The 14,095-nt window shown below is 52.1% G+C and overlaps 1 protein-coding gene across 1 annotated transcript in view; it reads left to right on the forward strand.

Moving 5' to 3' along the window:
• Positions 1 to 1,531: 1,531 nt before the first annotated feature.
• RCAN1 (regulator of calcineurin 1) overlaps positions 1,532 to 14,095 on the forward strand; it is a 101,487-nt gene continuing 88,923 nt past the window's right edge. The window contains exon 1 of the mRNA XM_023238770.2: positions 1,532 to 1,849. Coding sequence (XP_023094538.1) covers positions 1,607 to 1,849 — 243 coding nt within the window. The 5' untranslated portion in view covers positions 1,532 to 1,606. The remainder of the gene's footprint in view (positions 1,850 to 14,095) is intronic.

A 14,095-nucleotide genomic window follows, 5' to 3' on the forward strand; every position in this document is an offset into this window, starting at 1 on the left:
GACCACCACTCATTTCCTTTCGGTCTCTATGGATTTGCCTCTCTTGCACATTTCACATAAACGGAATCATACAGCATGCGGCTTTTTGCGACTGGCTTCTTTCACTTAGCATAATGTTTTCAAGGTTCATCATGTTGTAGTATGTATCAGAACTTCATCCCTTTTTGTGGTTAAATAATATTCCATTACATGGCTATCCGTCTCCCTTACCCATTCATCTGCTGATGAATGAACATTTGGGGTTATTTCCACTTTGGGGCTATTTTTAATAATGATGCTACGAACCTTTGGATGTTGGTTTTGTGTGGACATGTTTTCATTTCTGTTGGGTTTATACCTAGGAAAGGAATTGCTGAGTCCTGCAGTAACTGTGTTGAACTTTCTGAGGAACTTTCAAGCTGTCTTTCCAAAGTGGCTGCACCATTTTACATTCCCACCAGCAGTATAGGATGGTTCCTAGATTTCTCGAATCCCGTATCACATTGTATTTTATGAATTATCTCTGTATGCGTATTACTTATTCCACTTGGATTTAAGCTCCTCCTGACCACAAAACGTCCATAAGATTGTCACAATGGCAACCCGGTCTAATTTCACACCTTCCAAAGAACTCTACACTTGAACAGAGTTACCAAGCATTGGGCCCTTACTGGATTCGTACCATATATGAGGAAACTAGAATTCAGGTTACTCGTCCAAGTAATTAACAGCAAAGCTGATATTCAGACCCAAGTTTTGACTGTACCACGTGGTCTTTCACGGTGAAAAAAAATCTACCTATTTTGCAGGGGGAAAAAGAGAGTCTTATTTGAGAATTCGTGCTTTCCCTCTATAAACTCCCCAAAGGTGGGGCGCAATGTTTTGCTTCTTTCATTATCTCCTCTTGTGCATAGCACAAAGGGGTAACTCAAAAATTTACTTCTGATTACATAAACTTTGAACAATGATATTATGACTAATAAGCTGAAATATAACAGTAAGGTATTGTCGTCATGGTCTAGTTCAATCCTCCCTGCGACTATATGTAATAATATACGGTAAGCATCTAACCACTTGCCAATGCCCTCGGAGCCACAGCCACAACTGAATCTCGCTTAAATCCCCCAAAGTTGGCCTTTGTGCCTCAAAGCGTCACCGCCTGGGAACCAGAGAAGCGCTGCCTCTCCAGCTACCATCCCGGCGCCCAAGACGCAGCCTTGCGCCTTTCAGGTGACACCAGCTGGCTGCGAAGCGGCACTGGTTGATGAGGCCCGTGCCCCTAACCAGCATGGCCACCGTAAGGCTTCGGGGTGAGGGCGGCCGAATGAGGATCACGTGAGGAGAATCCCGTTCCTTTATTGGCTTTCTCTCCTGGGAGGGCGGGATACAATCACCCAGCGGGGGGCCGGTCTTAAAGGGCCCCGCGGCTGTGTCCTTCCCGAGCTCCGCCCCCGGGGCTGGGCGGGGCCGGCGCGCGGAGGCCGCGTCCGGGGGAGCCGTGGTGACCGCCGCCGGCTGAGACGAGAGCCCGAGGGGGTTAACCGCCGAGTCGGCGCGCGGGAGAGCGCGAGGGGCGCGCGCACGAGCCCGGCTCAGCCGACGGGAGCGCGCGGGCTCGGGCGCGGGGATGGAGGACGCCGTGGCCGGGCCCCGGCTCCGGGCGGCTGCCGAGGCGGCCGAGGCGCGAGCGCAGCCGGGGGTGACGCTGCGGCCCTTCGCGCAGTTCTCGGGGGCGGCCGAGGCCGACGAGGGCGGCGGCGACTGGAGCTTCATCGACTGCGAGATGGAAGAGGTGGACCTGCAGGACCTGCCCAGCGCCACCATCGCCTGCCACCTGGACCCGCGCGTGTTCGTGGACGGCCTGTGCCGGGTGAGGGCCGGGCCGGGCGGGCCGTCGGGTGGAGGGCGGACACTTGTTGCCCGGAGGAGGCGGCGCGGGTCGCGGCGCCCAGGTCCCGGCCGGCCCGGGGCAGCCTCTCCAGCCCGGGCCACCGGCGGGGCCGGGAGGCGACCCTCGGGGACGTGGCGATGCCCCCGGCCGCCCTGCCGCGGTCCACTCACGGCCCGGTGGGGCGGGGGCGCGCTCCCGGAGGGTCCGGGTCCCTGAGCACCTGCCGGGCCGCGCGCGCAACCCGCAGGGGGGCTTTCAGCGCCTCGCCTTTGACGGTGGCCGGTCACCACCTCGCAGACAAGCTCCTGCCCCCGGGTGTCCACTCGGGTGGGGAGAGTAGGGGTTGGGGGGAGTGAAGTAAGAGACAATCTCGGGATGAATTAGCACCCGGCGTGTCCGGGAGCTCGCAGGGCCACCCCCGGGGCATGTAAGGTAGCCGGGCGGCACTTACTGCTTTGGGGAAGGGGCTCCCCTCATTCATCGGGAGGAGGAAACAGACGTGGAGCGGCGACGTGACTCACTGTTCATAAATAGGACAGCGTCTCTGCATTCTCAATCTGCACTCTTGGAAGAAAAACCAATGTTTGGGTGAGGATCTGTGGTTGCTCATTATCCTGTGGCTGGCCAGTTTCGGTCGAATGGTGTTGAGGGGAAGGGACCCATTCTCTAGGCCTTTAGAACAGTCGGGAATCTTGCTCTCTGAAGGGGTGACTTGCCACCATTGGGACACGCTATACATGGGGAGTTGGTTTTTTTTTTTTCATCCACCCAGTTTAGAAATTTAGGAGGGTGAGGGGGCAGGTATGAGTAATCAATGGTGGTGGCAGGGAGGAGGAATTTATTTCCAATCTACAATTAGTGTGCAGAATAGGATTTGGACAACGCAGGCGTTGCAGAATAAAGCCTGTCTTTAAGAGCTATGCCTCAGGAGGAGAGCAGCTGTCAAAAAAAGCGATGCTTTCCATGCTTGGCTCTGGGTCTGCGTATACTGTCTATGAACTTGTAGTAGGAGGCTGTTGCCAAGAGGTGCGCCACTGTGGAACCGAGAATGGTGTGCTGGAGTCCCATTTATTTGTAATTTATGTGCCCATCCGCTTTCAGAAAGGATTTACAAGGGCCGTGTGCTTAGGCAACTTCCTGTGCATGCTTTCTAAAGCAACAGTTGTCGTAAGTGCGGGGTCTCGCTCGTCTTACTCTAAAACCTTTTCTCTTCCCGCGGCCAGGGTCTAACTAGCATTTCAGGTCTCTTTCCCCGGGGGTCCGAGGCTGTCCTTCTGATGGAGCCAGGTCAGGTCATGTAAGACTGCGTTTATTTGCTTGGGTGTCTAGCAATTCGTAGTTTTCCAGTTTTCCCGGTAAGTGTGGGGGGCATTCCTGAGATTGCTTTGTATGAAATTTGGTCCACTTTGCTAGCTATTCGTTTATAACAAATGTTGGCAACTCTGCTTGGGCCAGGCGCTATTCTGGGCTCTGAGGGCACAGCAGTGAATGGAACAGCAAGTCTGCCTTTCGGGGCTGACCTTTTTGTGGGCGGCAACAGACAGTGAACAAATATTAAATATGTCACGAGGTGACAGTGCTAGAGGAAAAAGTAGGAAGGAGGAGACAGGGGAGGAAGGAGTGGAGGTCTGGGAGGGGAGGGAGACTGATGTTTTAGTAATGATGATCGGCGAAGGGCTTACTAAGGAGGGGATATTTTGAACAGGCACTGGGCTACCATTCGTTCCTTCATTTATTCTTTTGCGGTTTATCGAATGCTTACTACATTCCAGGCACTGTTTGGGGCCCAGTGAGTAGAGGGGCGAACACAGTGAGCTTCCTGCTGATGTTCCAGCGGTTGAAGGGGGGGTTAGGTAACAGAGGAATATAAGGGAACAAGGTCATTTCAGATAGTATGAAGTGCAGTGGAGAAAAGTAACAGGATTATGGGCTAGAGAGCCACCCAGGGGAGGATGGGGGCTGAGTCAGAATCAGTCCTCACGGGAGCACTGTGGTGGTTGAAGGGGTTTTAGTAAAGAAGTGATTAATCGCAGCAGGACTCAGAGAGTCCACCGAGGGGGGGTGGGTATCGAGGGGAGGAAGTGGCATTGCTGGAGCCTGGGGGAGAGCAGCGGCCCGGCAGGAGAGGCAGATGTGAAGGGATGGAATTGAGATGCTGTGGCAGGGACTGGCAGGGAGGAAATACCCCCGCTTGCCCTGGCTTTCTGATCTCCTTGGCTGAAGCCAGCTGGCAGCCAGGAGGCAGGGGGGCCCCGAACAATACAGTCCCATAGGTGGGCTCAGCCTTCCAGAGCCCGGAGAAGGGGAGAGAGGGCAGAGAAGGGCCCTGGGGACGATGCAGGCAAAGAGGACGTGCAGAGAGGAGTCAGCATGGGGCCACTTTAGATGGAGTGGCCCTGGAAGGTGTCTCTGCACAGCTCGGACTGGGCTGGCAGGAGGAAGCTCCCGGTGCAGATTTCGCGTGGCTGGCCTCCAGGCAGAGGGAACAGCCAATGCAGAAGTTCCAAGGCAGTGGTGAACTGACTGCATTCAGAAGGCGCAAAGGGGCCCTCGTGGCCGAGTGGGAGACGGTAGGGGGAGACTGAGGTTCGACACAGCGGGGGGAATGGTTCCATGAGGGGCCTTGGTGGCCATGGGAGGGATTCAGGTGTTATTCTAACAGCCAAGCTGAGCGGAGAAGGTCTCTTGGACAAGGAGAGTGGGGGGTCAAGAGAGGAAGCAAGGAGACCCCCTAGGCGGCTCTTGCCTTTCCTTGTCCCAGGGAGCTTTGGAAGTGTTTGGACTCTGATGGGGTGTTGGAGATGGACCAAAGGACAGAGCCTCCATTTGAGTCTGTCAGAATGGGGGTGGGGGAGCTTTATGAGCTTTGGTTGTGCATCCATAGGGTCCTGTAAGATGTCAAACAATTGGCGAAGACACAAAATTCACTGGGCTAGTCAGAGGCTCGGAGGGCAAATAGTTCTGCCAACCAAGGCGGCGAGAGCAGAAATCCCCGCGTGGCCTTTGGTGAGCCTTCCAGTAAAAAGAGATTTCTCCTTTAGCTAAAACCATCCCTCTAGGTGGGAAGGTGTGGCTTCTGACAGCCTTATTAGTTTAAAGGCTTTTCTCTCTCCCATCGGGCCAGATCACCCAAAGGTGGTGTAATGAAAATGTCCTTCTCCATCAGGTCAGTGTGGTCTGACCCCTAGTGGGCATGCCGCTAACTGCATTGCTGACAGAAGTCGCAGGGCCAGCAGGGGGTAGGGTGTCTGGTGGTCCCCTCTCATTCAACAGCCTCTTAGAAGGCCACCTGGACGAGTGATGGTGGCTTAGCTTGTTAGGGGACACTAGAACAAAATGCCACAGACTGAGTGGCTTATAAGTAACAGACATGGGGGGCCTGGGTGGCTCAGTCAGTTAAGCGTCCGACTTCAGCTCAGGTTACGATCTCGCAGTTCAGGAGTTCGAGCCCCGCGTCGCCCTCTGTGCTGACAACTCAGCCTGGAGCCTCTTCAGATTCTGTGTCTCCTTCTTTCTCTGCCCCTCCCCCGTTCGCAGCCTGTCTCTCTCTCTCTCTCTCTCTCAAAAATAAAATAAACATAAAAAATTAAATAAATAAGCAACAGACATTTATTCCTCACCATTCCAGAGGCCAGCATGGGTGACAGCCCTCTTCTGGAATGCAGACTTCTCGCTGTGTCCTGAAGCCATGGCAGGGATGGGGAGCTGGGGCGGGGGGCTCTTTCATAAGGGCACTGGTCCCAGCCAGAGGGCTCCATCCTTGACCTAAATACCCCCTAAAGTCCTCATCTGCTAATACCATCACCTTCAGGGGTTAAGATGTCGGCATGCAAAATTGGGGGGACCACAAACGCCCAGACCGTGGCAGATGGTGGGAAGGAAAAGGGCTGTGCCAGACTGTTCACCCAGGCTCGTATTATTCTCTTAGTCCCGAAAGAAAGAAATCGACCTGAGGCACCAGTTCATTTGGGAATGTATATCAGAGGTCATTTTCTAGCCCTAACAGTTAGGTCTGATAGGTGAAATTTGTTTCTATTAGCTGGGTCATCATCGATGCTGTAAATAATTTATAATGAGCGTGTTCATTAAATGCTTATCTAACACCTAACTGAAGCCGTATGGTCATTAATTTCAAGTAATATTACTAGAGATTTGCACCATTACAAATGAATGAAGACTTTTATTAAAATAAAATTAGTTCCTGTTGTAGAAATATTAATGTAGCATATCCCATTACCATCCCCTTTTTGCAAGACTGTTTTTGCTTTACTGAGAAGGCAAAGCGGCACTTTGAACCAGTAATTATAGGTGCTTTGGCTTGTCGGCAGTGGTCCACTGGTTCCCTAGAATAAAAGCTAACTAGAAACTTAGAGGAGTTCTCAAAAAATGCTCTGTGAGTTTCCCAGCAGCAAATATATTTCCATACGGTAATAGGAAAGAATACCGCTTTATCTGTTGTCTGAAAGATGAATGCATATTTGATTCTTTTTAATGTTTATTGATTTTTGAGGGGGGGGAGGGGCCGAGGAGGGGGTGTGGGGAAACAGAGGATCCGAAGCGGGCTCTGTGCTGACAGCAGCATACAGCCCGAAGCGAGGCTTGTACTCGTGAATCAGGAGATCCTGACCTGAGCCAAAGTCGGATGCCCGACCACCTGAGCCACCCAGGCACCCCTGTGTATTAGGTTGCTAACGCTTTGCCCAAAGGCTAAGTCCGAACATATTAATCATCAAAAAAATGACTCTTCTCTAGTGAATAAACTCACCTTCCTTAAAACAGATGCCCACTTAAGATTTGTGATACAGACATGACTTTCTTTTAATAACAGGAAATATTCCGAGAGCCCTAAAAGGAGTTTGAGTGGTGGCTTTGATTTGTCTCTATCAGTGACGACTGATCGCACCTTAGCTACATACACGAGAGTCCCTGGGGAGCTCTAAAATCGTCCAGACCCGGGCCGCCCTGACCAGCTGCAGTCTCAGGGACTGGGAACCGCCTGGAAAGAATTGCCCGGGAAGCTCCCCCAGGTGATTCTAATGGGGAGTCCAGATTGGGGACCGTTGTCCTACCTGGAAGGGGTTTTGCCTGACCGGAGGCGTTGTTGGGCCATGAAAAGATCCTTGAGTAATTGGCCGCTGGGTTCCATTTTGAGCCAGATCTGTGCCTCCATTGCCTCATGTCTAAACCAGAAGTCAGGCTCGTGGTCTGACGCCTCCCTTCTCTGAGTGGTGTTTGACCTCCTAGCTGGAAAGCAGGGTGATTGGCTGTCTGCCCTAGAGCCCTAGCCTTTGGGAGGCGACACGCGGGATCGGGGCGTGGGCTTTAACCTGGGGTTGCCTCCCTTCGCCTCCGTGCGCCTCCCTTTCCGCGGCTGCTCAGTCTCCAGATGTCACATGCTGGACTTGTCTTCCCAGAACCGATTTTTGTAGACAGGATACCATTCAATAGGAATTGGATGATGGAGATGGTTTTGGTGTCCGTGTCCGGGGTAGCATGGCTGATGCTACTTGGGGGCTGACTTCTGCTCCCAAGACTGTGGGCCCTTGGCCGTGTTTCTGCCTCTTCCTGTTACAAGTCAGTCTGTGGCAGCGTGTCGTGAGATGTGACATTCCAGCTGGACAGTGGCAGTCGGCTTCCTCTGCAGTGTCAAATCCAGGCATTCTCAGGCCATTTTTAGCCTCACCCGAGTGTCATAGGCATGTGGTTTCTCAAACTTGAACCATGAGTAAAACGGCCCCGACACCCACCCCCAAAGAGTAGAGAGATGGTAAACCAATATGGTATGGTTTAATTTCTTTGGAAATGTTCAGCATGTTCTATGTTAAAAACAAAAAACAAAAAACAAAAAAAGCCCACAAAAACCCCAACCGTGTGTTTCATCCGTGCCAAGTTTATTTTAGAATTTATTCACTATATCCCTAATTTTAGAATTTCTGACTCTTACATAAATCAAATGATTTTTTATATCCGTGAGGTTCCTTGGGTCCCTCCCCATCACTCGTCGTGGGAGCAAGCGTGTGGGTCGCTTTCAGCTCTGTCCCCTACCACCGGGCACTCAGCAGCGGTAGCATCCGCTGTCACTGCCCTGCAGCCGGGACTTTCCGGGCCCCAGGACAGTCCCAAAAGGGAACAAAACACAAACCGGCCTCGTGAGAGAACAGAGTAGCTAAAGCAGAAGCTGCTGGAGTCTGATTCCTGTGTCCATATTTCAGGTTGTGTTCGTTGCCTCTTGACTTTTGAAAAAGGTCCTCAGACAGTCCAGTCCACGCTTGTCATCCCTGCCGCCGAGGGGACCCGTTTGCCGGGCTGCGTGACTGCATCACTCCTGGGGGGCAGCAGCCAGCTGTGCACACACAGCAGTGTCGCACATCAGTGTGCGCATTGAGGGTGGCAGCGGAGATAGGCCCCCGCGGCCCGCATTTTCGGTGCCGATCGTCAGGACCCCTTTCGAGGGCTGGGGGGGGCGGGGGGGCGAGTGCCAGTCATTTGAAATATAATTCGGTTGTGACAGCGAACTTTTTTCTTTTTCTTTTCTTTTCTTTTTTTTTTTAATGTTTATTTTTGAGAGAGCGTGTGAGTGGGGGAGGGGCAGAGAGAGAGGGAGACAGAATCCGAAGCGGGCTCCAGGCTCCGAGCCGTCAGCACAGAGCCCGATGCGGGACTCGAACCCACGAACCGCGAGATCATGACCTGAGCCGAAGTCGGACGCTCAACCGACTGAGCCACCCAGGCACCCCTACTTATGTTTTTTTAATGTCAAAAGATTTGATGGGGTTTAATATGCTCCCCTCCCCACTGAAGTGTGCGTGAGAAGAGACAGTGCCGCCTGCTAGCAGAGGGCATGGGTCTGAAGCAAACCTTCACCACGCGGGTCCACAGTGGGATGAGGATGCTATTTCTCCCACCGTGCCTTAGTTTCCCCACCTGTAAAGTGGGGGTGGTGACAGTACGTGTTACGATGTACATAAAATGCTTATCACTGACTAGGACGGAGTAAACATAACCACCTGCGTTGGTATATCAGTGATCTACAGCTGTGCAACAAACCAACTCAAAACATGGTCGTTTCTTTAGAGAGAGTTGGGGAGCGGCAGAGAGAGGGAGAGAGAGAGAATCCCAAGCAGGCTCCTCGGTGTCAGCACCGAGCCCGACGTGAGGCTCGAGCCCACGAACCGTGATCTTGACCTGAGCCGAAAGCAAGAGTCCGACGCTTCACCCACCGAGCCGCCCAGGCGCCCCAAGACATAGCGCTTGAAAACAATACATTTCATTATCCCACGGTTTCTGAGGGTCAGGATTCCAGGGATGGCTTTGCTTGGCGCCTCTCCCTCCAGGTCGGCCTCCTCCGAAGGCCACGCAGAAGGAGTGTCTGCTTCCAGCCTCCCTCACGTGGTTGGCCGCAGGATTGCCTTTCTGGGGGGCTCCTGGGCTGAGGGCCTCACCTCCTTGGTGGCTGTTGGCCAGAGGCCTCCCCGGTCTCCTTGCCACGTGGGCGTCTCCACAGGGCACCTCCCGGCCTGGCAGCTGGCTTCCCTCGAGCGAGCGAGGAAGGGCACGTGACAGGCGGGGGATCGGGAGTCCTAACCTCAGAGCGGAGGGAACCCCACCACTTTTGCTCTGCTCTGTGGGTGAGAAGTGAGGCCGTGCCAGGGGCAGGGGGCGCCCACCAGGGTGGGACTCCCGGGAGGTGGGGGTCCCTGGGCCATCTCAGGCTGCCTGCCGCGGGAGCTCATCTGTTAGGACACCGTTTTCTTTGTAAACTCTTCTGACTTCTTGGAGCAGCTAACCCTCAAGTGCTTATGAAGGTTTTTTCTAATCTTTTTTTTTTTTTTTTTTTAAGCTTCAACCCTATAAAAGTTCTTTTCTCCACTGTTTTAGGTGGCACCACTGAACATAAAATACCCCATTGATAGGATTATAGCTAGGTTATTAGGTTTCTACAGTATCAAAAGCTGTTAGCCACTCCGTTTCTGAAAGGAGAGCTCGGGAAACTGGACCCATTGACGTTGGGAAGGGTCAGGACAGTATTTTTCCTTTCGGTGCTAATTTCAGCAGGTGTGGGGTGAAACTCCTGTGTTAGTCCTAATCGACGCCATAGGAACAAGTATTTGAGGCTGGGCTGAATTCAGATTTAAAAAATGAAAGTGTCGGTTAATTCAGATTAGCCGAGTTTGGATTTGTTTTCAGTCAACGTAACAGTAGCGTGTTTTCCTTCCCCCCTTTATGTGTTTTTGTTAAACTTCCTGCTTTATTTTATTTATTTACTAAGTTTATTTCTGAGAGAGAGAGAGAGAGAGAGAGAGAGAGAGCGCGCGCGCGTGTGTGTGTGTGTGTGTGTGTGTGTGTGTGTGTGAGAGAGCTGGGGAGGGGCAGGGGGAGAGAGAGAATCCCATCCCATGCAGGCTCCACGTGGTCAGTGCAGAACCCAACACAGGGCTCAAACTCACGAACTATAAGGTCATGACCTGAGCCGAAATCACACGCAAGGGGCAGGGGGGCTTAACTGATCAGGAGTCTGATGCTTAACTGACTGAGCCACCCAGGCGCCTCTCTGCTTTATTTTATTTTATTTTATTTTAATTTTTTTTTCAACGTTTATTTATTTTTGGGACAGAGAGAGACAGAGCATGAACGGGGAGGGGCAGAGAGAGAGGGAGACACAGAATCAGAAACAGGCTCCAGGCTCTGAGCCATCAGCCCAGAGCCCGACGTGGGGCTCGAACTCCCGGACCGCGAGATCGTGACCTGGCTGAAGTCGGACGCTTAACCGACTGTGCCACCCAGGCGCCCCTCTGCTTTATTTTAAAGATGATAAAGTAGTTCCCATTCATTACGGTGAAGTTTTTTATGTGTAATATATTTTTCATCTTCTTATAAGAACTCTGCGCAATAGGTACAATAACATCCCCATTGCACAGATGTGGAGACCGAGGCCAGCAGAGGCCAAGTAGCCTGTCCTAGGTCGCATAGCCAGGAAGTGCTGGTCCTCTGATTCAAGCCTCGTTTTGGCAACCTCCAGAGCTTGGGCCCTCGTCATCTTACAGAGTACAGCTCCGCACATGAATTTTTCATGTCTTTCACATCTTATTGAAACCCCAGGGCTGCTCGGTGAAGAAAGTATTTTTATCCACAGGAAAACGGAGGTTCAGATGAGTTACAGCTCTGTTACTCCTTCAGCCATTTATTTATACTTAACGGTGTATCCAAGTGCTCTTGGTATATCAGTGACAGCCATAGTGATGTTCTTGTGTTCAAGCAGAAGGCAGGGCCTGGGCGCTGGAGCCCTGGAGCCAGAAAGACCTGGATTTGAACCTTGGCTCCATCACTTCATTCATTCATTCGTTCGTTCGTCTGTTTGTTCATTCATTCGTTCATCCATTCATTCAACAAACGTTTACTGGATGCCTATTCTGAGCCCTGTGCTGGTTTCAGGACCAGTCCTGGGACCCCAGGTGAGTCTCCCACCCGCCCCAAGGCCCCGCCTCCTTGGTTGCAGAATGAAGACAGTCATCCCCACCCCACAGTCATGGTGACATCAGCATGAGGGGGCGCAGCCCTAGACAGCCTTTGGTGAGTGACAGACACCAACCATCCCCACCTTCATGGGGCTCACAGGTTAGCAGCAAAGACGCAGAATTAACTTTTGATTCCTGTGTGTTATGGTCAGTTGGTCAACGTAACCAAAGCACTTGGTAGATCCATAAAAAACCACATGTCGTTGGGCAAGTTATTTAACCAAACCTCAGTCGCTTCCTCTATAAAGTGAGCAGGTTGAATTGGATAATGTCTGTGAGGCCATTTCTGGCTCTCGAAACGATATGGGTGGCTTTACACTCTTACATCAGTGGCACATGGTTAGAACAGGGCCCATTTGCCCTTTGCTCCCCAGCACGCCCACATGTTAAAATCAGACTTTTCCAAGCAGGAAGTTGCTCAAGAAGGGAACTTCTCTAGTGTGAATGTAGTTCTCTTCCATCCGGCTCTCCCACCTGTAGGGGAGGCAGAACCTGACCTCTGCTCATCCTGGGTTTTCGGCTGTGGCTCTTTAACAAAAAGACAGATTAATAAGAGAAAAAACAGACCGTTATTACTGGGTGCCGTGCATGTCACAAGGGAGAAACCTCAGCGAAATGGAACTCGGCTTATCAATCCTCTTGAACAAAGAACGACATACTTGCAGTGGAACGACAGGACGGAGGAAGGCCATTTCAGGCTTCCAAGGGCAGCTGACTGTGGAAAGGTAAAGATGTGGGAGGAGTAAGGTTCCTCTGGTGTCTTCTCTGGGCTGATAAAGAGTCTGGAGTTGTCTCCAGTAAAAGGAGACTTTACATGCTGCCTTTAGGCAGAAAAAGAGGGAGGAGATAGAACTTAATTGCCTTCAGCTCAAAATAACTTTCATGTCAAAGAGGGAGACTTGGGGGGGGTGACATATTCTGCTTCCTTCACACCCATACCCGAGTCCTACACTGGTCAGTGAGAGGCCTGTCTGCGGGTTTGTAGCTGCAGAGGACGTGAATTTCAGTCACTTAGAAATTTACATGGGGCTGATGTGAAAGAAACCTGTGTCAGAGAGCGTTTAACTGACCGCAGCATTGATTCTGTCCGTCCAGCATTGGAGGGTCTGCCAAAGAGAGCCTCACAGGGCCGGACCGCTTATGTGAAATGTTTGTTCTTACAGTCTCTTGCTTACTTGGGACTTTTCCAAATCTCCTGATGGCTATTACTTATTGACAGGTGACAGTATGTCCCATTTGCACGTCTGATTTATGCCCGTCGTCCCGGGAAAGTTATCAGTCGTACCCCTTTGACTCTTAAGTTTGGATGATAAAGTACAAACTTAGTAGTTGTACAATTAATGATAAGCAAGCACCCTGTTTATGAAGCACCATTTGTTCCAGATATTTTATGCACATCATTTATTTTTTTTTTTTTAAGTTTATTTGTTTATTTTGAGAGAGAGCTAGGGAGAGAGAATGGATCCCAAGAAGGCTCCACACTGTCAGTGCAGAGCCCGACGCGGGGCTCGAGCTCACAAACCATGAGATCATGTCCTGAGCCCAGGTGAGGCGCTTAACCGACTGAGCCCCCCCGGGGTACCCAGCACATCATTTAATCCTTCTTACAACCTTCTAAGAAAAATACTATCTTTGCCTCTTTTGTAGAAGAAGGCTTCTTCCCCCTTTGCAAAACTACTCAGCACATAGAATCCCGCCGCAACTGGGCCTCTGACCGTGGGCACTCTCGCAGAACCAGGGCAGGAAGGGCCCCTCAGCCCACACCCTGCTTTTCTCTGAGGAGGAATCAAGGCTCAGAGAGGGGATGATGTCTCCTCAGGGGTGCTCCCGGGACATTGGCTGGAACTAGAACAGGTCTCCTTCCCCCTACCCTCCGCCTTTTGTACTGCCCGTGTAATTCCCCGGAAGTAACGTCCTCCCCTCTCCCACCCCCGCCCCACCCAAAGAACCCAGAGCGCATGAATAATGAGGACAGCTAGAGACAAGTCAGCCAGGACAGGCAAAACTGTCCCAGTGCCACCGTTAGGGGGCTGCCACAGAGCAGGGTATCCGGGCCCCCTCCTGGCCCGAGAGGCAGAGAGCTTTGCCCCTGAGCCAGTCCCATGCTGTTCAAAACACCGGCACTGGCCACCAGGGGGAAGTAACTTCGCGTATGTTCTGCGATGGAGCCTGTCTGTTGACTTAGACTTTAATTCAGGCATCAGGACAGAAAGTGCATTTTCAGCAGGAAGAAGTCACGCCTGTACCGCAAAAGAAGCTATTTAAAGATTAGTGTGTAGTTGAAACTTTCACGTGGAGGGACCGCCTCCCCTGCCCACAGAAGACCAAGGGAGTGAGAGCCACCTCCCGAGTGGCCCCTTCCCTGCCGCCGGGCCATGCCGGGCCTTTGGTGGGAACAGGAAGCACAGGGGCATGTGGTCCTCCTACTCCAGCCATGCCTGGTTCGAGTTTGGCACTCCCTCTGCCTCAGGCTCCGGTTTGAGGTTTGTCGGGACTATGACTCCAATTATCAGCGGAGGGGCACCTGGGTGGCTCAGTCGGTTAAGTGTCGGACTCTTGGTCTCAGCTCAGTTCATGATCTCACGGTTTGTGGGATCGAACCCTGCATCGGGCTCTGTGCTGACAGTGTGGAGCCTGCTTGGGATTCTCTCTCTCCCTCACTCTCTCTACCCCCCTGTACTCTCTGTCTCTCTCAAAATAAATAAATAAA

Source organism: Felis catus, chromosome C2 (assembly GCF_018350175.1).
Source record: "Felis catus isolate Fca126 chromosome C2, F.catus_Fca126_mat1.0, whole genome shotgun sequence".
NCBI classification, from domain to species: Eukaryota; Metazoa; Chordata; class Mammalia; order Carnivora; family Felidae; genus Felis; species Felis catus.